Source organism: Neoarius graeffei, chromosome 14 (genome assembly GCF_027579695.1).
Source record: "Neoarius graeffei isolate fNeoGra1 chromosome 14, fNeoGra1.pri, whole genome shotgun sequence".
NCBI lineage: Eukaryota > Metazoa > Chordata > Actinopteri > Siluriformes > Ariidae > Neoarius > Neoarius graeffei.
Window position 1 is genome coordinate 31195941 of NC_083582.1, and position 26686 is coordinate 31222626.

At 42.5% G+C, this 26686-nt stretch overlaps 1 protein-coding gene across 5 annotated transcripts; it reads right to left on the reverse strand.

The window, feature by feature from the left end:
• Positions 1-1976: 1976 nt before the first annotated feature.
• On the reverse strand, positions 1977-25583 carry pgap3 (post-GPI attachment to proteins phospholipase 3). Of its 5 annotated transcripts, none has more exons than XM_060939515.1 (8): positions 25192-25583; positions 14734-14831; positions 7369-7521; positions 6329-6391; positions 4469-4530; positions 4102-4238; positions 2749-2953; positions 1977-2643 (listed from the first exon to the last, which is right to left on the reverse strand). In XM_060939515.1, exons 1-8 carry the CDS (start codon positions 25388-25390, stop codon positions 2580-2582), a joined length of 981 nt encoding a protein of 326 aa, XP_060795498.1. In that variant the 5' UTR covers positions 25391-25583; the 3' UTR covers positions 1977-2579. The 5 variants fall into 5 exon arrangements, with proteins under 5 accessions (XP_060795498.1, XP_060795501.1, XP_060795499.1 ...); XM_060939517.1 differs by lacking the exon at positions 1977-2643 and adding an exon at positions 3266-3360 and having other exon boundaries at positions 2865-2953; XM_060939516.1 differs by lacking the exon at positions 1977-2643 and having other exon boundaries at positions 2859-3360.
• Between the last annotated feature and the right edge of the window lie 1103 nt (positions 25584-26686).

Genomic DNA, 26686 nt, shown 5'->3' on the forward strand with positions numbered 1-26686 from the left:
GGCATTCCAGGTGAAAAACTTTTCAAAATTACCTCAGGAAAGAAAAACAAAATGCAAAAAACAAAAAAACCTCTTCATGGTTAAAAATATAAAATGAGCACGAGTATAAAAGAAGCAAATACAGCAGCAGTGAAAAGAAAAAAAAAAAAAGGCAAAGAAAACATTACAGCTCCTTTTCCCATACCCTTCAGTACTACTAATCAATACGTAAACGTGCAATATGTAAATGAGCAACAAATCACAGACCTTCACACGCCCTTAATTAAGAGCCGAAAGTCTCGTTCAAACACTCGATTTGCAAATCCAAAATAGTTATTTAATATGTTTCCACATGTAATTCAACTATATTCAAATTTACATTCTGATTCTTCTTTTTTTGGAACTCGCATTCTCAAACAAACATCGGCCAAAACGTTGGTCCATCTCATCATTGGTGGGTGCGATGACGAGTTCTCCCTGCTGGTGGGCGCTGGTATTACACCATGAGGCACCTTAAACTTGCGCTAATTCATGATCGTTGTAGATCTTAGCAGCATCCATGCTAAGGCCTCTCTGATTAAAATGAAATCGACAAGATTTCTATATGGTTCTTTAAAAGTGGAGATGGTGCTCCACTGGATCATGTCAATAGTTTATAAAAAATTAAAGAAAAAAAAAAATCTAAACAGATCTTCAGCTATCAAATGCATACTAGCTTCCCAAAATAAATATCAAAAACAGTGCACCATTAGACCTGAAAATCCCACAAAGGACTAACGTGTAGTCCCTATAGTAGTCAGTGGAGTGGTAAAAATACAGAACGTTTCTGATACCGTCCTTCACAAAATCGCTTGTCCAAGGTCAAACCTGGTGCATGCACAACTGACGTCCCCTGGAAGCCTTAAGATCGTAAAGTTCAAGCCGTCTACGCGACTGTCGATCATTCCAAATGTCGATCAGAATCATTTGCCATGTTTATCAGAGGGAAAAAGACGACTGTTCTTTTGCTGTATTTTTAGTGCCAGCATACACCCATGTTAAAAGGCAGAGCGCCGATGCGAACCACGTGAAGGACCATGAGCACTCTGATATGCTGGAACGTTGTACATCAGTATGGAATCAATTTTGTGCCAAAATGTTCATACAATACTTTTGAAATATCAAACAAAAACGACAAATCAAAATACAAAAAGTCAATTTTTTTAGACTGGCAAACAAATTATTCGTGTAATCGTGCAAAATATCAGTCTATTACTCTTCAGAAACCTTTTATTTTTGTTCCGCGTCTTTCTCAGTTTTGTTTGACGCAATTTATTTTGGTTGCGATTCCAGCTTTCTCGTTTGCGCTCCCTGACTTTTTGCTTGCAGTTTTGGCACAAACTTCACATGTGGGTGGGCTGTCCAGGAATGCATTCCCATTGGCTAACTTGTTTGACTGACAGCTACGCTCAGCCATTTCCTACTCGGATTTTGGCGGACTGTTTGACGAGTGACCGATCCATTGACGGTAAACAAGGATCGAGTGGACTTCAGTGGCGACTATGATACTGAATTAATTCAACAAAGTGTAAATTCAATATCATAGTCGCCACTGAAGTCCACTTGATCCTCGTTTACCGTCAATGGATCGGTCACTCGTCAAACAGTCCGCCAAAATCCGAGTAGGAAATGGCTGAGCGTAGCTGTCAGTCAAACAAGTTAGCCAATGGGAATGCATTCCTGGACAGCCCACCCACACGTGAAGTTTGTGCCAAAACTGCAAGCAAAAAGTCAGAGAGCGCAAACGAGAAAGCTGGAATCGCAACCAAAATAAATTACGTCAAACAAAACTGAGAAAGACGTGGAACAAAAATAAAAGGTTTCTGAAGAGTAATAGACTGATATTTTGCACGATTACATGAAGTTTGCCAGTCTAAAAAAAAAAAAAAAAAATTGACTTGTTTTTTTGTATTTTGATTTGTCGTTTTTGTTTGATATTTCAAAAGTATTGTATGAACATTTTGGCACAAAATTGATTCCATACATCAGATTGTTAAGGTAAACGTATTCTGACGTACTATTTATAGTGTGCTAGTGTGTGGTTTGGGATGCAGACAAACACTAGCATGGATTTCAAAACCATGTCCCTCTTCTGGTGGATGGTGGCATGCAGGCGCAAGTATTGTTTAACACTAATCTTCACACTGAAAATTTAATACAATTGAATGCCCTTCAAATGAAAAAAATGTCAAATGTCATTTATGCTGAAGGAAAGATTTAACACTCCTGACCGCTCGGCTTTACGCCATTTTTAAACTTCTGTACGAAATATAAATTCTTCTGGGTAACACTTGCCAAACCATGTCAATAAATTTTAGCAAAATATCCAAATCTAAGCTCTTCTACTCAAGGCAAAAACATGGTGAGAAATATAAAAGAAAAAAAAAATCATAATAATAAATCAAAACACACGTGAAAGCAACCAAAAGAAATCTCTCTTCACAGCCATCAGTAGCGGAGTGGTAAAAAGTGTAAACTCAATTCGTAAACTCGAAATTCACAGATTCCTCCTGACCAGAGGGATGGGATAAGAGGGGGTGGGGCTCTGAGACAGGCTCCTCCTATTCCAGCTTGACTCCAGCCTTCTCCGTGTTGAGGAGGTGGAGGCTATCGTCTATGAGGAAACTGTAAAAAAAGGGAAAAAAAAAAAAAAAAAAGTCCTTTTTAGCAAGCAGGTCCTTCTAAAATTGCATCGCGACGGAGGAGCGGAAATTGTGCCGGCGTGTGTACCTGTAGAAGAGGAAGTGAACAGGGACAGTGCCCAGGTGCCAGGCGGCGTGAGCATCCAGCACCCAGAAGAGCGGTGGAAAGTCGAGGAGCTCAAGCAGCGCCAGGCCATGTAGCAGCACCACCACCACGCCACACTTCCACCAGTACAGCAACGTGGTCCGGTTCTGCCAGCACCATCCGAGCCACCACAGCAGGTTCACCATGCCTGAAAGCAAGACATGAAAAATACATCCGCTAGTAAACAAGCACTATTAACTGATCCTTATCATTCAAAAGTAGCAGATTTGTAAGCTTTAAACATGAAATCCTTACATAAAACTGCTCAAGTCCAGGTTACGACCCTAAATAGATTTTATTTCAAATGGTAACAATGTACACTTTGAAAACTTAGCTTTTTGACAAGGTTAGATTCCACTCACTAGATTAGATCCCCCTTACTCACTAGATTAGACACCACTTACTTGGTTAGATGAGATTAACCCTCACTAGATTATGGTTAAAGTAGTAAATGACCTACTGTTGGCGTCTGATCAGGGCTGTGTCTCGCTGCTTGTATTGCTTGACCTTAGTGCAGCCTTTGACACCAGTGATCATTCCATTCTCCTGGATAGACTAGAAAATGTTGTGGGGGTTAAGGGAATGGCCCTCTCCTGGCTCAGCTCTTATTTAACTGACCGCTATCAGTTTGTTGATTTAAATGGTGATTTTTCTAGACGTACTGAGGTAAAGTTTGGTGTTCCACAAGGTTCTGTCTTAGGCCCACTGCTTTTTTTTTTAATAAAAAAAAATACATGTTACCTCTGGGTGATATTATTCGTAAGCATGTATTAGTTTCCACTGTTATGCTGATGACACACAGTTGTACGTTTCTGGAAAGCCAGATACCAGCTTAATAGAACTGAGGAATGCGTGACGGACATTAGACACTGGATGCTTATAAACTTCCTTTTGCTTAAAGCTTGTGGACGTTCCATCATAACCAAATCAGGGCTTTTCAAACCACAAAAATAAATCCAAGTTAAAAATGTTTTTGCTATCCAACAACAAGGAACACATTTACACTCCCCCCCCCTTAAAACCGCCAGGGAATATGATGAACATGAAAATCGGAAACTCCATGCCCTACTGCTCACAGACCATAAAATTAGTTAATCATTAACTAGATCAGCAGGCAGGGTCTGGAGCGAGGAATTCTTAGATACTAGTTCATCCCTGATTGGATTTGAAGCTGTGGAACAATCAGAGCTTGTACGTAGCTTTGCTTATCTAGAATTTAGATTATCACAGGAGTTTAAACACCACACTTGTGACTGCAGGGTTTCTAATAACACCAAGTGCAAAGTCTTTACTGACCTATGGATGCGTTGGCAGCCATATTGTAGCCATAGTCGAAGCTAACAAAGGTGAGATAGGAGACGTGGGAGGTGAAGGCCAGGATGAGCAAAACTCCAACAATGCTGGACACGCCAGGCCGCCGCAAACCCAGTGTCCTAAACACCGCACGCCATCATTTAGTTTAACATAGGACTGTCTAAATCTACAAAACTGTAAGCTAGCCTGCTTGCTGTGAGGCGACAGTGCTAACCACTGCACCACTGTCAGGTTTTCATTTGTAAAAAATGTAACAACCTGACAGACTTGTATTTAACTCGCTGTCCCCTAATACTATTTAAAATATCTGCTAAGAGACACAGCTAAACATCATTTCATAAATAGCTACCTGACGCAGCACAAGTAGATGGAGTAGAGGATCACCGCTGATGCACAAAAATAGTCCATCTTCTGCAATGACAAAAAAATTATTTTATATATAAAATCTCTGTTATAGATTTTATTTTGCATCACATCAAAATATAGTCCGAGTCAATAAGGCTGGAGCTTACATTAATGGCCAAATTTCACACTCACTTTCAAGTCAAGTCAAGTTTATTTCTATAGCGCTTTTAACAATAAATATTGTCGCAAAGCAGCTTTACAGAATTTGAACGACTTAAAACATGAGCTAATTTTATCCCTAAATCGACCCCCAATAAGCAAGCCTGCGGCGACGGTGGCAAGGAAAAACTCCTTCAGACAACATGAGGAAGAAACCTCGAGAGGAACCAGACTCAAAAGGGAACCCATCCTCATTTGGGTGACAGACAGCATGACCATAACATTAACAGTTTTAACATGAAGTCAGTTTGGTTGATGATATAAACTCTTCATTGATGGAAACTTGAGTGCAAAACTGTTCATGACAACTGCAGTCCTCAAGTTAACAAGTCAACTGCAGTCCTCAGCCATAAAAGCATTACTGTAAGAGTCCAGAGCGTCCTCCAGGTGTGACTTTCAACTGTCCATGTGGGGCCGTCCTCAACAGGAGCGATGCGATAAGACTTTCAGACTTCCTTTTCATTTATTCAGCTCAGTAGAGCTACGAATAAACTAGCTATCTAAATGCAAACGCTTGCTAAGATTAACTAGCTGTACACTCACCGGCCACTTTATTAAGTACACCCACTGTTTTATGCAGTTCTCTAATCAGCCGACCCCTTGACAGCAGCGCGGTGCATCAAATCATGCAGATACAAAATCAAGAGCTTCAGTTAGTGTTCACGTCAAATATCACAATTGGGGGGGAAAAAAATAAAATAAATCGCAATCTCAAAGTGTGACTTTCAAGTGTGGCATGGGTGTTGGTTTGAGCCAGATGGACTGGTTTGAGTATTTCAGAAAATTGCTGAGCTCCTGGGGTTTGCACACACAGCAGTCTCTAGTTTTTTTTTTTTTTTACACAGAATGGTGTGAAAAACAAAAAATACTGACTGAATGAGTGACAGTTCTGTGGGTGGAAACAAACGCCTTGTTGAGAAGACAGGTCAGAGGGAAAAAAAACAAACAAACAAAAAAAAAAACGCCAGATTGGTTCGAGCTGCCAGGAAGGAGAGTAACCCAAATAAATCACTCTTTCTAACCGTGCTGAGCAGAAAAGCATCTCAGCATGCAACAGCAGAAGACCATATTGGGTTCCATTCCTGCAGCCAAGAACAGGAATCTTAGAATCAAGAACTATTTCCTATTAAAGTGGCCGGCGAGTGTATGGTTCTCTCAGCTCGGGTAACAGCGAACAGTAAATTACCGCATTGTGTCGTGAAAACCAGTATCCAAATTTGCTAACGAGCTCGCTCACATACTGTACTGTGTCATCAGAATTTGCAGCCAGGTTCACTAGTTAAGTTTGCTCGGTTCACATTTAAAATGATAATTAATTATCGCTGTATTGTTAGAGAGTGGATCTACAACAAACAGAATTTTGTTCATTTAATGCACCTACTACAGGTTAAAATCTTAGTTTATCTGAATCTGTGGCTCCAAAATGGGCGGGATCCCTCCATTATTCATCGGTGGGTGGAGCCCTTTAGATTGTCGACACCCTGAACAGAGGAAGCAGTTGCATTCTATGAAAGATTTACTTATTTAAACTATTACATGTATGAGGGGCTTTTTTTTTTTTTTAAAGGACACCAGAGCTTTACCATAACCTTTCAGTGTACGCATGTCTTGATGTACTGTGCAAACGATAAATAAACTTAAGTACCTCAGTTAGATAAGTGTCTCTGGTGTGAAATACTGTGGACCAGAACCAGGCGTTCAGTGACACCTGCAGGAAAAAGAGGAATATTCACATTAAACCCGGGATCAGGGCGGCACGGTGGTGTAGTGGTTAGCGCTGTCGCCTCACAGCAAGAAGGTCCGGGTTCGAGCCCCGTGGCCGGCGAGGGCCTTTCTGTGCAGAGTTTGCATGTTCTCCCCGTGTCCGCGTGGGTTTCCTCCGGGTGCTCCGGTTTCCCCCACAGTCCAAAGACATGCAGGTTAGGTTAACTGGTGATTCTAAATTGACCGTAGGTGTGAATGTGAGTGTGAATGGTTGTCTGTGTCTATGTGTCAGCCCTGTGATAACCTGGCGACTTGTCCAGGGTGTACCCCGCCTTTCGCCCGTAGTCAGCTGGGATAGGCTCCAGCTCGCCTGCGACCCTGTAGAACAGGATAAAGCAGCTAGAGATAATGAGATGAGATGAAACCCGGGATCAAGTCAGCAACAGGAAGTGAAGTGATAACTGGCGAAGTGAAGTGGGCGGGGCAAGAAAAAGTTGCACAGACTTTATAAGATGTAAAGCGACGTTGTCCCTGTTGATTCACTTGTGATAAAAGTAACCTACTTCTGATTAGGCATAAAATGGGTGGGGTTTTTTGTGCATTATGCGTGACAAGTGAAACCATGGTAACTGGGAATAAACGGAGATAAGGGACATAAGGCTGAAAAAAAATGCTGATTGTTCAAAAAAAATTACGGTTTTAACTGCTTACATTTACATCGTACGTTAAATTATAGTGCGTTCATGCTAGTAAGCAACAAATCACCCCAGGGTTGTGTCTTGTGGGCGTGGCCTCACAAGACACAACCCTTTCCTTAAATCATTTTCTGTTTTTAAGTGGTCATAGTAAGTTGGTAAGTATCCAAAATGTACTTTTAATTTATGCTCATTTCTGTTAGAGTGTGTTACAGCAACCATGGGTGTAAAATAAACATGTATTGTTAATATCACACAGACACGCACAGAGCGAGAGGTTTCTTACCAGTGAGAAGGCGGTGACGGTGTGGTACATGGGGCACTGACGTGGGACGGCACTGCGGTAGCGGAGCAGCATCAGTAAACACGCCAAACCATTGAGCAGTGACGCCAGAGCTGACGCTGGCTCCTCAAAACACAGGAAGCGCACAAATGGCCACTGGACACACACAATTTACATTTTCTTAAAATCACCTAATAAAACATTTCATACATTCATATAATCTAACGTCACAAAACAAACAAACTTAAACTTGTGTTAATCTGCACACATTTGAAAAAGTGAATTTCACAAAATATCCATTTCTGTACGTTTTTCCCCCACATATACTATAACTTCTCATCTCCTCTCATTATCTCTAGCCGCTTTATCCTTCTACAGGGTCGCAGGCAAGCTGGAGCCTATCCCAGCTGACTACGGGCGAAAGGCGGGGTACACCCTGGACAAGTCGCCAGGTCATCACAGGGCTGACACATAGACACAGACAACCATTCACACTCACATTCACACCTACGCTCAATTTAGAGTCACCAGTTAACCTAACCTGCATGTCTTTGGACTGTGGGGGAAACCGGAGCACCCGGAGGAAACCCACGCGGACACGGGGAGAACATGCAAACTCTGCACAGAAAGGCCCTCACTGGCCCCGGGGCTCGAACCCGCACCTTCTTGCTGTGAGGCGACAGCGCTAACCACTACACCACCGTGCCGCCCATATACTATAACTTGACAAAAATAAAACACTGGAGTGAAGGCATTCATACAATGGACAGAATTGTTAAAAAAAAAAAAAAAAAAGTTTAGTAAATGATCAATGCAATTATCACCACCATCTTCCATATTTGGGCATTACTTCCTGTTCTGATTAGTGTCAGCTGAAACTTGTTTTGCAGATCGTCACTTTTCCATATTGAATAATAAACTCATATCATCTCTAGCCGCTTTATCCTGTTCTACAGGGTCGCAGGCGAAAGGCGGGGTACACCCTGGACAAGTTGCCAGGTCATCACAGGGCTGACACATAGACACCGACAACCATTCACACTCACATTCACACCTACGGTCAATTTAGAGTCACCAGTTAACCTAACCTGCATGTCTTTGGACTGTGGGGGAAACCGGAGCACCCGGAGGAAACCCACGCGGACACGGGGAGAACATGCAAACTCCACACAGAAAGGCCCTCGCCGGCCCCGGGGCTCCAACCCAGGACCTTCTTGCTGTGAGGCGACAGCACTAACCACTACACTGAATAATAAACTGGCGCCAAAAAAAAAAAAAAAAAAAAAAATCCGCCAACATGTTTACCTTCTTCAACAATTGTAAATATGCAAAAAAAATTACACACCCCGCCCCCTAAACTAGGACAGTATTTGCACGCTGTAACATGATTGGTTCTCGTACATTATGACTTAACACTTCTCTGATAAATGTTACTGAGTTTTAATGCTGCCTTAATTAGAAAACATAAAAGTAAAAACATGTTTAACTATTAAAATTTATTCGACAAGTTTCTAATTCCTACCTTCTGTATCAAAGTGCTGTGGGTTTTTTGTGGCTACTGCCTCATATAGAGGCCCTAGCTACTACGTCATCGTGCTGCAAGAATGTAAGCGTGTAACAAATCGCGCACTGCGCATGCACATACACGTGTTCCGATTAAAATGGCCGGTGAGTGCATACAATTCGGTTCACCATTCGAAAAAAACGGACTCAAGAAATCGCTTTCAGACAAGTTTATGCTCATTACTGAGGGAAAGTGTGTTCCTATTTTAAAATATACTCCAGGTCGTCCCCCTTTCCTCGCCTTCTTCGGCCAGCGGGCCCATGTGTGATGGAGATGTGACACACTTCGAGTTGTTACAGGAAGTTGTTGAAAAGAGTATTGAGACCACTGAGCTCTAGCGCCAGCCCATTTTCGGGAAATAAGAGAGTTTGGGTCATGGCGACAGCGTGTGTAAGTCAGCCTCGGCTCAGAGGTTTCAGTTTCGAAAACTGTAAGAGGTAAGAGTAGAATAATATAAAATCAAGGATGAGAATAGGACATTTAAAAAAAAAAAAAAAAAAAAAAAAAAAAACCTCTGAAATGTCTGCCAAGGGCAAAAAATTAAGCATAATGTCCCCTTACGCCGGCCTAACCTGGCCGGTCTAGGGGGCATGCATATACGTTTTCAAATTCAATGATGGTTTAAAATGTTTATAAACTTTAAGATAACAAATCCCTACAGATATAATTATTATATATACACTAAGTAACTTTAAAAACGCACATTGATAAAACTTGCTGAATTCGTGCTGAGTTTATCTCAAGAAGAAAATAAATATATCACAATGGAAAAATAACTTCGTTCCGCCTGAATAAGTTCCAAATCTGTGCTCAAATCAGAATTTAAGGGAGTTGTACTCAATAACGTACAATATGACTCGGGTAGTCAATGACATGGACAGGCTTTAATTTTTAAACAAATTTTGCACACACTGTACACACACAATCTTGCCTATAAATACCCAGGGAAAATGATGGGAAAATTGTCATTATTGAAGATGCCACACCTAAGCCAAAATCAACGTGAACAGGCCATCGGGATGTTGCGTGCCGGAAGTACACAGACAGAGGTCGCCCGGCACTTCGGTGTTCATCATTCGACCGTTTCCCGTTTGAGTCAGCGTTACAGACAGACAGGGAGCACCAGGGATCGTCCACGCCCTGGTCAGCCTCGAGTCACGACGCCAGTTCAGGATCAGCACATCAGGCTAGCTCACCTCCGTGACAGATTCCTGACACCCTCAGTCACTGCTGCTGAGACCCCTGGACGGCACAGACCCAGAATCTCCAGCATGACGGTCCGAACATGGACCAACTGTCACTTTGAATTTTTTTATTGTGAATTAATTCTTGAGTTTGACAATAAATGTCCTTTATCGATGTTTCAAGATGTGTGTGCATTACATACAATATCATAAATTTCAAATATATGCATGGATCTAAAGTGATATCGTGTTGAATTCCATTGTGCATTTTTAAAGTTACTTAGTATATATATATATATATATAAAAAAATAAAAGGGGTGGCACGGTTCACAAAAGTCGCGGTTCGGTACGTATTGTGGTTTGAGGTCTGCGGTTCGGTACGTATTGCGTTTTTTTTTTTTAAATCTTAAGTACTCTGTATTTGGGCATATAGCCTACTATTTACCTTCAGTAAACATAGTTTAGGATACAGCATTTAAGAGAGGTTAAAATTATATAGTTACAATGAAATAATCATGCACAAACTGAGTGAGTTGACATAAGCACATTTTATGAACAATCTCTGATGAAAAGCCAGGTAGTATTTTGAAACAGCAAGAGGGAAGACATGGATGATTTCAAGAGCTTTTTTATTTACTACAGTATTTATACAAAGTGTCAGGAGTGTTTGCTGCCATGTTGTGGCATCTAGAGGAACCAGGTGTCTTTTGTCACATACAGAGTTTTCATAATTGGAAGAAATAAAAATGAACTTACTTTACAAAGCTTGCATATTGTGACGTTTTTGTCAATTGATTTTTTGCCGGCGTCATCGCATGTAATGGGAAAACCAAAATGTTCCCACACACCTGATTTGAATGCCGCGGGGGCATCCTCTATGTACGACGACCTGCCTTCTCCACTCCCACTTGCCATTTTTGCACTTGCCATCCACACTCCGCTGTCACTTCAATTCTTTCGCGCAGGGGTGATAGCGTTCTGGCGCTGCGCCGGATTTCCGGCGTACCGCGGCGCCGGAAAAAAAAAAAAAAAAAAAAATCTAGTTCGCCCATTATCCTGTGTCATTCTGAGATGCGCAGATAGATAGTAAAGGGAATTGAACACTATCACCCCTGTTCGCGCGAAAGAGAACCACGTGGTTTCATACGGGCATTCGGCTTTTTTTTTTTTTTGGCGAACGTCTTAAATAGGGGTACCGCGGTTTATACGCGTATTGCACCGCAACAGGCGTATCGTACGGTTCGGTTTTTTTCCCATAACCGTGCCAAGCCTAATATATATAGTGAGCAATAATGGAAGTAACCGTAACGATATATTAGATTCCTCCTGACTATCTGACAATTTAAGTAAAGCATACCTTTGTGCTTTTTTGTTTTGATGTGCTCCTGGATGCTTCTAGCTCCTCCATTTCCATAATTGATCATATCTGAGCACAGAATACACAGAACCTTTCCCGGCACGTCCACTTTTCGGATATGTTCCGTCAGGCACGTCGTCACAATTTGTGTCCCTACCTGCACGGTAACGCTACTATCGAGTCATGCCCATCGGAAACAGTTCTATATCCCGTTCGATTTATCGATTTCCCTGGCACGATCCTCATTTTTGCGGTCCAAAACTTTCGCAATATTGGCAAAGTAACTTTGAAAACTAACCGAAATAACTAGAACTTAAGAAGTGATCAAAACCGTGTACGTGTAGCTTGTTTCTCCGTGAATTGTAGAAGTGAGATGAAACTAGCGCCAAAACGTTGCCGGAAATCGTCGTGAGTTGTCGTTAGCATAAACATTGAAGAAAGCAATGACGATTTCCGTTATCACAGCTACAACTAATTTTGCGATGAGCGTTGCTGAAAGACGCTGGCGGGCGGGCGGGCGGTCCTGCTTGCTTCTGCCACCACAAGCCTCGTGCCGACCCCTACCCCCCCGAAATTTTCTCAACGGATTTACACGTTTCACAAAAATGACATTTTCAGCAGGAAAAACTCGGAATTCTGCAGATCCGTGGAAAATTCTCATCCCTGTAAAACACACACACTTGGTATAGTTTACTTCTGCGATTTTTAAAAATTGTTAATTTTTGGATTACGCTTCATTTTTGTGGCTACTGCCTCATAGAAATATTATATATGCGCTATATTTACTGTATGGACATGGGATCAGAAAACCATTTTATTTATAAGCAGTAGTCACATCTTCCCATAGGGTACCTAATCCCCCCCTCATCCTCTGCATTTCCCTGTACTGAGTGTATCATTATTTCCAAGTATGCCTAGTTCACAGCGTACAGTGCATTTTTGGTGTAGTTTGGCTTTCTGAAGTTTGAATCAGAATTCTCGGAAGTGCCTCAGAGTTAATTTCATGCAAATGTCACCTCACCATGAAAAAGTTCAAACAAAAACTGACCACTTGGGTCTACATTTGACTGTTCTGACTTTAATGAAATGGTATCTTTTACTTACACACACACACACACACTTCAACAGAGCCACATTCCATTAATGAATGTCCTGAAGGGGGTTGTATTTCAGTCCTACTTAATGAGCTTTCATCAGTCATGCACATCACACTACAAAATAACTGAAACCTATCCATGTATTCATTTAAGGATTTTATACGACATTTTTGAATTCGAGATTCTGACTGGTCAGAAAGCTGACACTAATGTGCTTCTTCTAATACGTTATTGTTTCTATCGTCACACCTCATTCACGTTCACACTGCAAGGCTTAATGCTCAATTCCGATTTTTTTGTGAAATCCGATTTTTTTGTGAGGTCGTTCACATTAACAAATATATGCGACTTGTATGTGATCCTCAGTATGAACGAAAAGCGACCTAAAAGTGTTCCGCATGCGCATTGCAGGATACGACGACGTCACACGCAGTGAGCATGGCCAGTGTTTACGGAAGTAAAACCGCCCGGTTGCGGTATGACCCATCCAATCTAGCTTGAATAGCTGCATCCCCCCAAATGGAAATCAGCTCCCTAACCTCTGCGTCCTTCCATTGAGAAGATTCAGAACCTTCACAGCCCGAAGCGTCCCTCGCATTGATGTCATGCGCAGGGGCGCAGATACGTTTTTTGAACTGGGGGGGACAAAAAACTGGGGGGGACAAAGCTGCCAGCAAACCAACCCCAACATGCCTGTCAAACTTCTTGTGGGTTACCATAGCAACCAAGCTCGAGTCAGTCTGCGCAGCTCAACCAACCGAATATCAGTCTTTGTTTTGTGTGAGTTGTTGCAACTATGTATACACTGCCGTGCACCTCAATAAACCGAATGGTAATTCGTCTTTTGATTTTTCCGTGAGGTTTGCCTTATGCAAAGAAAGACAGCATAGACGTTTTTTCCTCCCTATAAGTGGGGGGGACCGAGCGAGGTGAATTTAAATCTGGGTGGGACGAGTCCCCCCCCTCTAACTGCGCCCGTGATTATGCGCCATGTTGTTGTAACTTTTTTTGAGAGACCCGCCGCCTACTTCAGCGCAGAATAGTGACGTTTGTGGCTTGTTGATGACGTGTAAGTCAGATGAATGCGACCTGGCGGTTCAGACTGAAGTCGCATATGAAAAGAGCGGATAGGAATCGGAATTAGGACCACATATCCAAACGGCCTGGGTCGGATTTGAAAAAAAATCGGATCTGTGTCGTTCATATTGTCAATAAAAGATCGGATACAGGTCACATATGGGCGAAAAGATCGGATTTGAGTCACTTCAGCCTGCAGTGTGAACGTAGCCTAAAACACGTTCAATCATTGATAAAGTTTTTGGGGTTTTTTTTGTGTGTGAGAAAAGATGGTTACCGTATTTATCCTAATAAACGCGCCCGGGCGCGATGCAAAACATGAAGGGGGAGCGTCAATTTCGACCCTTAAATGACAAAAATCGACCATGACAAAATCATCGGAATTTAAAACATTTATTTTGAAACACATGAAAATACAGTTATATGTCCAAAAAGTCAATTAAACAATGTCCAGCTCGCTTATAAGGATAACATTGGTTAAGTAAACTATTTGTAGTGACGTCACAATTCACGTCATCGTCGATGTTTATGAGCTCACGAAACAAAATGTCGTCCTCAAAACGATCCTTCACCGCTAGTTTTAAGTTAAAGGTTGTAGAACTGGCAGAGCAGAAAGGCAAACACTTGGCTGCAAAAACATTTAATGTTCACCGTAAACGTGTACAAGAGTGGTGCAAACAAAAGGTACGTCTCCACCCGTATTGATGTCCGCAGCAGAGTGAATGTCCGTATTTTATACTGTCCATGTTTACTAACGCGATTTCCGGTAAAAAAAAAAAAATCAGCGGTGAAATTGAACGTCTCTGTTGTGGTTTGTTGGATTTAAAAGTTTGTTAAATGAAGAAAATGGTTGGTAAATACTATTCTAGCTCTGAAAATCGTGGAGGCACGTCAAATAGGGAGGGCGCTTCTATAAGGATAAATACGGTATTTGAGATTTATGGAAGGACGCTCTAGTGTCCGCGCTTTGCAACTCCTCTTTAGGACAGAGGAGTTTATGCTTTCTCGATAACACAAGCTGTGCGTTATTTTCTGTGTTATTAACTTCAAGGCAGTAAAATGACATATGGCACTGTTTTGATACCGACCTTGCCATGGAACTGAGGCACTCGATAGCCTTCTGCCTGGTAAAGTCCAACTGTGGTCCACATACACTGATAACGACAGTCATCTCGACACGTCCAACCTGCAACGAGAGCCCCACACTCGTACATCAGGTACATACCCGACACGGCAACACCAAAAGTGAGAAATCCATTTTATTTTCTTTGATCTTTGTTATAATTGTGGTACGCTTACCTTATGCGTTTAGTAATGAGCTTATTCAAACTTGTATCTTATTATTGACCATTACATTAATAACAAAAGATAAAATTATGGAAAGCCACAACCCTTCGCTGGCATTTACCACTATAGCACCGATTCTCAGTTTTGGTTGCTCAGCACTCACCGGCCACTTTATTAGGTACACCCACACACCTGCGGTTTTATGCAGTTCTCTAATCAGCCGATTGCTTGACAGCAGCACAATGCATCAAATCATGAGCTTCAGTTAATATTCACTTTAAAACATCAGAACAGGAAAAATTGTGATCGCAAACGCCCCTTTTCCACCAAAGCAGTTCCAGGGCTGGTTCGGGGCCAGGGCTTAGTTTGGAACCGGGTTTTCTGTTTCCACTGACAAAGAACTGGCTCTGGGGCCAGAAAAACCGGTTCCAGGCTAGCACCAACTCTCTGCTGGGCCAGAGGAAAGAACCGCTTACATCAGCGGGGGGGCGGAGTTGTTAAGACCAACAACAATAACAAGACCGCGAAAGATCGCCATTTTTAAGCGACGAGAAGCAGCAGCTGTACAAACGCGAAGTCAGCCATTATTATTATGACTGTTGTTGTTGTTGCTGCTGCTTCCGTGTTACTTTTGTTCCGATATTTGCGCCAAGGTTTAAGCAAACGTAGCGACATAACTGACACATACAGCGACGTAACTGACAAAGCTCCACAAACTATGGAAAAGCAAACTGGTTCTCAGCTGGCTCGCAAGTTGAACGAGTTGTGAACCAGCACCGGCCCCGAACCAGCCCTGGAACTGATTTGGTGGAAAAGGGGTAAAAGTGTGACTTTCAGTGTGGCATGGGTGTTGGTTTGAGTATTTCAGAAACTGCTGATCTCCTGGGGGGTTTCACACACAGGCTGTAGACAGTTTACACAAAAACAAAGTGTAAAAACAAAAAACATCGAGTGAGTGAGTGAGTGAGTGACAGTTCTGTGGGTGGAAACAAATGTTTTGTTGATCTCATATCATCTCTAGCCGCTTTATCCTGTTCTACAGGGTCGCAGGCAAGCTGGAGCCTATCCCAGCTGACTACGGGCGAAAGGCGGGGTACACCCTGGACAAGTCGCCAGGTCATCACAGGGCTGACACATAGACACAGACAACCATTCACACTCTCATTCACACCTACGGTCAATTTAGAGTCACCAGTTAACCTAACCTGCATGTCTTTGGACTGTGGGGGAAACCGGAGCACCCGGAGGAAACCCACGCGGACACGGGGAGAACATGCAAACTCCGCACAGAAAGGCCCTCATCGGCCACGAGGCTCGAACCCGGACCTTCTTGCTGTGAGGGGACAGCGCTAACCACTACACCACCGTGCTGCCCCAATCCATATATTTATATAAAAGATATTTTGTACTAAAAATAAGTTTACGTAAAACAATTTTTAAATAAAAGCTATGTTTTGTTAACTTAATACCAAAGACCGATTTTTTTTTTTACAATCATCTGGGTGTCAATAATTGTGGAACGGCGTCAGGTGATCGGATACGCTAAGTAATCGGGAATCAACTCTTTTTTTTTTTTTTTTTTTCCAGTGGAAGTTTGAGTAATTATTCATGCACAAATTTACGTATTGAAAGTCTTTTCTACCTTTGCAACGGCCAAAAGATTGTTAAGGTGTCAATAATTGTAGCCGCCGCTCTAGTGAACCTGGCTGTGAATTCTGAGGACACAGTACAGTATGTGAGTGAGCTTGTTAGCAAATCTGGATACTGGTTTTCATGATACAATACAGTAATTTACCATTCACCGTTACCTGAGCTGAGATAACCATACACTCACCGGCCACTTTACAAGCATTAAAATTTTTTTTTTTTAAATCATAAACAAGGAAGCATAAATAAATCATAAGTTAGAAGGCGGGGGCGGCACAGTGGTGTAGTGGTTAGCGCTGTCGCCTCACAGCAAGAAGGTCCTGGGTTCGAGCCCAGCGGCTGGCGAGGGCCTTTCTGTGCGGAGTTTGCATGTTCTCCCTGTGTCTGCGTAGGTTTCCTCCGGGTGCTCCGGTTTCCCCGTTAGATTTAAAGCCATGATTTAAGTTAGTTTTATAGCTACACGTGATTTAGGATTGTTAGACTTTATGATTTTAATATTTTAGAGCTTTTAAGATTCTTTATTATTTTAGACTAACCTGACCTTCCTCTTTGCTAGACATAAACATGGTGTCTTGTTTAAAATTGTGAAAATATCTCGCACGCTTTGACGTGCATAAATGCTGAAATTGCTGAATCGCTGATATGAATATTATTTTGCTTATGATTGAAGGTTTCATTCACACACACATATTGTAAGGTTTTATTCCTTTGTAAGGATAAATAATTGTAAATATTTATTCTTGACCAAGAAGGCAGTAATTCTTAATACTTATTCTTAATATTGTTCTGTTCTATTTTATTATTTCGGTTAGAAGGCATTGAATTCTGTGTAACTTGTAAGTTACTGTGTGACCTTCTGTCTAAGCTAGACACATTGCTCGAGACGTGTTTTGGAACATTCTATCAGAACATAAGGTAAATGTTGATATCTGTTAGAACATCTGAAATGTACACAGGATATATTTTCACTTACACACATACATATTATTGGAATTAAGGAATTGGAATTAAGATGCGATTTGCTGACCTAGCCATATTCACACACACACATTCACAGACACACACCCACAGATCCACACAGACATCAAACAGTGATGTCATTTCATCCACACAGATAACACCCACATATAATAACCCTCTGTATTCTTGTCTAATTGGGGGGACTTGCGATAAAGATGTGAACTACTTTGGGGTTCCTGTCTTTCTTCCGCGACTCACCCCCCCAGACGTCTGGGTGACACGGGGGGGGACTGATCTCGAGATGGTGAGGGCCCGAGAGGTAAAAGAAAAAAATCTTACACCCCCACAGTCCAAAGACATGCAGGTTAGGCTAATAGGCCATTTGCAGGAATTGGTCACGCGTCAATTTTCCCCACAGCAACAAGCCCATGGTGGGCAAGCTAATTTAACATTCCTTGACCACCATAAGAGTTTGACTGGCGATGCGAAGCAATCCATTTCTATAATAGCTGTTTTTACCTTTTCTACTGTCTTTTTTGACCCGAATTTTCATGTGTACTTGGAAAATATTTGTGGTTTTAACTTCTGTCGTAAGTTAAAGCCAATCATGATGCGAATAAATCTGCTTCTTATCGGCTAAAACACATCTACAGATATATCTGTATTTACTTTCAAGAATCTTCACACATTAAGCGAATGATAAAAAGGTAGAAAAGGAGAAATTATAAAGTTATAAAACATACCTGAGAAATCCGCCATTTCGCACGCGAATTTCTTTCAGCAGCGACCAACTTGGGTCCAAAAAAACTCTCTTTTACAGCCAATGATTCGCTTTAACTTACGACAGAAGTTTAAACCACAAACATTTTCCAAGTACACACGAAAATTCGGGTTTATAAAAAATAAGGAAAAAAAAAAAAAAAAAAAAATGTAGAAAAGGCCAGTCAAACTCTTATGGTTGTCAAGGAACGTCAAGTTAGCTTGCCCACCACAGGCTTGTTGCTATGGGGAAAATTGACACGTGACCAATTCCTGCAAACGGCCTATTGGTGACTCTAAATTGACCGTAGGTGTGAATGAGAGTGTGAATGGTTGTCTGTGTCTATGCCCATGTTTACATTAGACCGTATCGGCGGATCATCAGATTAACGTTTTAAAATGATTAGTGTGCACACAGCAACGCCAATACACGATTCGCGTGCACACAGCAACACCAATACACGGATACGCTCGGCTCCGCAGGCATCCTGCGCTCCAAATCACTCCGCCCTGAACAGCGAGTGCCCTCTGGAGGGTGCGCACTCCGGCCCTGCGCAGCTCACACAGCGCGCGAGTGAAGTGCGCGAGCCACGATTCGGGACTGAGCCGCTGTGTGTGTGATCTCAGTGCATATCACTTACCACTTGCAAGTGGAAGGATGGCAAGCCTAAAGACAATCATAACTACACAATGGGCAGTATTTGCATCAGTATTTGCAGTATTTTCATACTTTTATACTCTTTAATGAAAGGTGATACAAGGCGGAAGTCCGCGCCGTTTTTCAGCAGTCGCGTCACATGACCAACGCCAGCGAATCAGGAAGGTGGATGTCACAGTGACGTTGTCCAATGACGACGCCAGCTAGAGCTCAGCACAGCGTATCCGCGTATCTCAATGTTTACACAGCACCGGAGCTGACACGATCTGGATTGAATACGTGGACGCTGGCGGATTCCTGTTTCCCGGCGTTTCCAGGCGGTTTAACGTAAACGGACAGTGCATCCGCGAAGAAAACGAGACAGATACGGTCTAACGTAAACTTGGCCTATGTGTCAGCCCTGTGATGACCTGGCGACTTGTCCAGGGTGTACCCCGCCTTTCGCCCGTAGTCAGCTGGGATAGGCTCCAGCTTGCCTGCGACCCTGTAGAACAGGATTTAGCAGCTACAGATAATGGATGGATGGAAGTTAGAAGGTTTAAAAAATAATTTCTGATCCAATTTTAATAAAATATTACAAAAAAAGGGAATTAAACAAGCTTTGGAAAAAAAGAAATGGCTCGCTGAGCAGACTATTTTTAACAGATGATGTCACCACACAAACTGCTGGGTTATAACCAAAGGATTTGTTTGAGGTAACTGATTTTCTGTAATTTCTCAGTTAATAGTGACTCAGTTTCTCCACAGAAACCCCTGGAGGTTTAGAGCAGTGGATGCTATCTGGAACTGAGGTGCAAGTTTATGTTGTATGGAGACTTTTCTTAGCAAACCAACCAACACGTCTGTGATAAATGTTGATCTATCATTTCCATGGTCACTCTGGCTTAAAATTCCTGTATACAGGGCTCAATAGTGTTCTTTCTCCTGAACATTTCCTGTGCTAACTAGCTAAACTGTTGGCCTCACTCAGGTGTCTAATGTATCTCAGTTGCCTAGCAACACTGCTCAGCCATGAGAACGGTGTGTTCACTTTAACATGTCGAAGGATCCAATGTCCAAACATCAAGCAGTTTAAAAACAAATACAAACAAATTATTTTTACAAAATACTGGGAGGAAGGGGCTTGAGAGGGAATCTGGATGTTCTCAGGATGGGGCTTTCCGCTCTGTATTATTATTATTATTATTAATAGTAGTCATTTTGGGCGGCACGGTGGTGTAGTGGTTAGCGCTGTCGCCTCACAGCAAGAAGGTCCTGGGTTCGAGCCCCGGGGCCGGTGAGGGCCTTTCTGTGTGGAGTTTGCATGTTCTCCCCGTGTCCGCGTGGGTTTCCTCCGGGTGCTCCGGTTTCCCCCACAGTCCAAAGACATGCAGGTTAGGTTAACTGGTGACTCTAAATTGACCGTAGGTGTGAATGTGAGTGTGAATGGTTGTCTGTGTCTATGTGTCAGCCCTGTGATGACCTGGCGACTTGTCCAGGGTGTACCCCGCCTTTCGCCCGTAGTCAGCTGGGATAGGCTCCAGCTCGCCTGCGACCCTGTAGAACAGGATAAAGCGGCTAGAGATAATGAGATTTGTACTATTATCATCAATTAGTATCATACAGATATGTATTTTTTTTGCGGTCCGGTTTCCATCAAATCCCGAGCTCTGATTGGCTGGCAAGCGGGTCCGTCACCTACAGTACAGACCCCGGTTACGGACCTCTGGCGACTCGCTCGTTCACAAACATAGTAGCAATTTTTGTCAACGTTTACCTTTTTTTTTTTTTTTTTAAATAAGATTTACAGTATTTATAAGATTATCAAAAATCTTACACATTTTTGCCAGCATTTCTCAGGAGAATAGCATTAATTTTACATCATGGACAGCGATAACGACAGTGTTCACAGCGAAAGCGAGTTTTACTACCCCGAGGAAGGAGAAATGAAAAAAACATTTCGGGAGAAAGCTAAAAACCTGTAACTGTTGCTAACGCTGAGCAAAAACATGGCTGAATCCTGAATGACTCAATTTTGTATAAATAGGGGACTACAGAGGCAGCAAAATGTAGTTTTTTTCCCCTGCCATGGAAGTGCACTTGTATACCGAGGAGGAAGCCATCTACATTACAGCCATGAATGAGGATTCAAAATGGCGGCTCGGCTCTCCCTTTCGGGCGCTCTCGTTTTCTGTTAGAATTTGGTAAAGAAAAAAAATAAATATTATTTACCAGCTTAAGGTCGGTCCGTATGGTGAAAAACCGTGACTTCAGCCTTGAATACCCAGAAGGCCTCAATCAGTACTTTCAAGACCTCAGTCACGGTATTTCACGATACGGACCTCCCAGCTGGTAAATAACATACTAGTGCATCTCAAAAAGTTAGAATATTGAAAATATTGAACTTTTTCACAATGTTATTTAAGAAAGTGAAAATGTTTTTTTTTTTATATTTTATATATATATATATATATATATATATATATATATATATATATATATATATATATATATATACACACACACATACATATATATATATATATATATATATATATATATATATAAAAAAAATAAAAAATAGACTCATTACACAAACTAAAATGTTTCAAGCATTTTTCTATTTTAATTTTAAATCAGTATGGCATACAGTACAAAAACAAAAAAACCCCATCTCAAAATATTAGAATATTTCATTTCGAGTTTGAGTAAAACAGTATGAACACACTGTATCTCTCGGTCTAGTTCAGTACACACAACCACAATCATGGGGAAGACTGCTGACTTGACTGTTGTCCAGAAGATGATCACCGATGCCCTCCACAAGGAGGGTAAGCCACAAAAGGTCATTGCTGAAAAGGGTGGCTGGAAAAGGTGCACAAGCAACAGGGATGGCCGCAGTCTTGAGAGGATTGTCAAGAAAAGTTGATTCAAGAACTTGGGAGAGCTTCACAAGGAGTGGACTGAGGCTGGTGTCAGTGTATCAAGACCCATCACGAACAGACATCTTCAAGAAAGGGGATACAACTTTCGCATTCCTATCAAGCTACTCGTGAGCCAGAGACAATGTCAGAAGTGTCTTATCTGGGCTAAGGAGAGAAAGAAATGGACTGTTGCTCAGTGGTCCAAATTCCTCTTTTCAGATGAAAGTACATTTTGCATTTAATTTGGAAATCACGGTTCTAGAGTCTGGAGGAAGAGTGGAGAGGCACAGAATCCAAGGTGTTTGAAGCCCAGTGTGAAGTTTCCACAGTCTGTGATGATTTGGGGTGCCATGTCATCTGCTGGTGTTGGTCTACTGTATTTTATCAAGTCCAAAGTCAACACAGCCATCTACCAGGAGATTTTAGAGCACTTCATTCTTCCATCTGCTGATGAGCTTTTTGGAGATGCTGATTTCCTTTTCCAGCAGGACTTAGCACCTACCCACAGTGCCAAAACTACTACCAAATGGTTTGCTGACCATGATATTACTGTGTTTGATTGGCCAGCCAACTTGCCTGACCTGAACCCCACAGAGAATCTATGGGGTATTGTCAAGAGGAAGATGAGAAACACCCGACCCAAAAATACAGATACGCTGAAGGCCACTATCAAAGCAACCTGGGCTTCAATAACACCTCAGCAGTGCCACAGACTGATCACCTCCATGCCACACTGCATTGATACAGTAATTCATGGTAAAGGAGCCCCAACCAAGTATTGAGTGCATAAATGAATATACTTTTCAGAAGTTGGACATTTCTGTATTGTAAATCCTTTTTTTGATTGATCTTAGGGAATATTCTAATAATTTGAGATATTGGATTTCTGATTTTCATGAGCTATAAGCCATAATCATCAAAATTAAAACAAAAAAGGCTTTAAATATTTCACTTTACATGTAATGAATACGGAATATATGAAAGTTTACCTTTTTGAATTAAATTATGAAAAAAAAGGAACTTTTTCATGGTATTCTAATTTTTTGAGATGCACTAGTATACTGATGTTATTTTAGTGGTTATTATTATTAGTAGTAGTAGTAGTAGTAATATACTATTCAAAAAAAGTAGGGGATATTTTATTTTGAGATCCAAATTTTCACATATACAAAAGGGATACGAAAGCATGTTGTATAGTTCCTTACTGAGGAAGCATTTCCAAAGAAATTAAAAATCACCCAAACACATCAATGACACTCATGATCAGCACGAGATGCTACTGATGATCAAGGGGGTCGTGCCACAAATTTGCATGACTCTGAATTGGAAGGTTAGAGCCACTCCAAAGGAAGATTTTGAAGAGAAAGCATCAGATTATCAGTGGTTGAAGTCGTTAATTAAACAGAGACCATGCGCCGTCTAACACAGGATGAGAGGTTACGTGCCCTTGGCATGCTACAGGTTGGCACAAGACAGGTCGTTGTGGCAAGAACATTGAATGTTTCCCAGTCTGTCATCAGCAGATTATGGTCCAGACATCGTGCTACAGGGTCTGTTCAGGATAGACCACGATCCGGTCGACCAAGGGCAACAACTCAGGCTCAGGACAGATTCATCCGCACTATTGCCTTGAGAAATCGTATGGTAACAGCAAATCAGATAAGGTCTCAACTTCGAAGGGATACTGGCTTGGTAGTGAGTGGTCAGACCATCAGGAATCGACTGCACAGATTTCACTTACACGCCCGACGTCCTCGTGTCATTCCCTGTTTGAGGGATCGTCACATTAGGGCCAGACTCCAATGATGTCGTCATCATCAACGCTGGGATAATCGCCGATGGAACCACGTAATGTTCTCAGATGAGTCGAGGTTCACTGTGGACTTCCTGGACAGACGCAGGAGGGTTTGGCGCCGATGTAACGAACGTTTCCATGACGTTAACTTCATTAGACATGATCCGTATGGGGGAGGCTCTGTAATGGTGTGGGGAGGCATCACTGCTGCCGGCAGAACAGACTTGCATGTTGTTGCTGGACGTGTCACAGGGCAGTACTACCGGGACAACATCTTGGCACCCCATGTTGTGCCGTTTGCACGTCGTTATGGCCGCCGTTTCATTTTCCAAGAGGACAATGCCAGATGTCATAGGGCCAGGATCGTTACAGATTACCTCCAGCAGCAGAATATCACCAGATTACCATGGCCAGCACTCAGTCCGGACCTTTCCCCCATCGAGCATGTCTGGGACATGCTACGCCAACAACCTCCTGCCAGTGTCCAAGAACTTGCCGCAGCATTGCAACAGGAATGGAATAACATTCCCCAAAATGACCTGGGACGTCTCGTTAGGAGTATGCCACGCCGAGGGGGTTTTACCCGCTACTGATTCGGTTTCAAAACGGTGGTAAATTTGCTGTGTGACCCTGTGTTTGTGTTGACCCTTATTCTGGAGAATCTGTCCTTTACTGACTGTACACAGGGTTTCAAATAAGTTGAGAAATGTTTCCTTAATGTTTTGTCATTTGTTTCCTTCCTGACCTCATGATCTGCATTTCATTCTACTTGTAAATCCAATATCCCCTACTTTTTTTGAATAGTATAGTAGTAGTATTACACTGATATATATATATATATATATATATATATATATATATATATATATATATATATATAAAATTGGTGTTATTTTTATTATTAGTATCATACGGATATTCACATGAAATAGTACACACTTTCTTTGATTATGGTTATTTAGTTTGTTTGGTTTTGATTTTACTGTTCACACATGTTCGAAATAAAGATTTCAATTTCAAGCAATGCTAGCCGTCATGCTAATGGCGATTTAAAAACTTCAGGTGAAAAATGTAGAAATTTGGTCAAGTTAAGTTTACATGATCCTGTAATACGAGTGAACTGTTTACATGACTGTCATTTTGAAAATTGGGAGGTTTTTTTTTTCTTTTTTTGGGACAAAAACTTATCCAACTATCTAACTAACTAACTAACTGTAAATATTTAAACAGGTTTGTTTTCATAGATGTGCACCCGTATTCCGTCCGACTTTCCAGAACATGATTGGCTAACGGCGCTGTTCGCTGACCAATCGGCGACAGGGCCCGCTTACGAGCACGGACTAGTGACCAATCCTAGCGCAGAAGGCGGAACCGAAATCATTTTTCCTCCCCCAGCAGAATACGGGTACCAAAACAAACCAAAATAAATCCTGTTTGACAACCGGAAGACGTTAAAACAACGAAGACATGATAAATGGTTTTCAAAACTATACCCGTCAGCAGTGTAGTGCAGCAGACTGCTGGCGTTCTGCCTCACCTGTGATGGCCATGTAAGGCGGCTGAGCCGACTGGAAGCCGCGCAGCTTGGCGCCGGTGCAGTTGGTGCGCGCGCACAGCTTCACGCAGTCCCGGTACACGGGCTCCTTATCGCCCTGAGAGCCGCGCGCGCGACCCGCTGAGCACAGGAGCAGCGCGGTGAAAAGCGCGAGACCGAGTGACGTGCAGCAGAGCATCATGGAGTCCACACCGTGCGAGTGCTTAAAAATAAAAAACTCTCCAGGCACCGAGAAAGCGACCCGGCCCGGTCACGTCATGGGAGCTGAGCTGAGCTGAGCTGACCGTTAGCGAGCGGTAGCTATAGCGACATGCCCGCTCGCGCTGCTCTAAACACCTGGGCGTTTTATCTGCGCGCGCACACGCGCAGGTGAATCTGCTAGAAAGTATGCGGAAGAAGTGCGACGCGCGCGGACAGCTCGCGACAGACAGTGCCGAGAGGAACCCGGAAGTGAATCTCTCACTCTCAGGGCTTTCTGTAAATTTGTACTTTTCCATCAACACTCGTTAAAAAAATTAACTCCCTGACTGAAACAGTGCCCTACTCCTCTAAATTAGTGAAATTTATTCAGTATAAACAAAACACTCGCTCATTTAAATATTAGCCTTGTTCAGGCAAATGTCCCGTCATGGCCGTTCTTGAACCCGTCATGTTTTCTCCCCAGTTTAAACAAGTTTCTTCTGCAGTCTCATCTCATCTCATTATCTCTAGCCGCTTTATCCTGTTCTACAGGGTCACCCTGACACATAGACACAAACAACCATTCACACCTACGGTCAATTTAGAGTCACCAGTTAACCTAACCTGCATGTCTTTGGACTGTGGGGGAAACCGGAGCACCCGGAGGAAACCCACGCGGACACGGGGAGAACATGCAAACTCCGCACAGAAAGGCCCTCGCCAGCCACAGGGCTCGAACCCGGACCTTCTTGCTGTGAGGCGACAGCGCTAACCACTACACCACCGTGCTGCCCAATTATTATTATTATTATTATTATTCATCTCTCATCTCATTATCTCTAGCCGCTTTATCCTGTTCTACAGGGTCGCAGGCAAGCTGGAGCCTATCCCAGCTGACTACGGGCGAAAGGCGGGGTACACCCTGGACAAGTCGCCAGGTCATCACAGGGCTAACACATAGACACAGACAACCATTCACACTCACATTCACACCTACGGTCAATTTAGAGTCACCAGTTAACCTAACCTGCATGTCTTTGGATTGTGGGGGAAACCGGAGCACCCGGAGGAAACCCACGCGGACACGGGGAGAACATGCAAACTCCACACAGAAAGGCCCTCGCCGGCCACGGGGCTCGAACCCGGACCTTCTTGCTGTGAGGTGACGGCGCTAACCGCTACACCACCGTGCCGCCCAACAATTATTATTATTATTATTATTATTATAATCTGGTTAAAAGTGACTCAGAATGAGGAACAGGCCAGAATCGAGGCAACAGGTGGCTAAAATACCGTC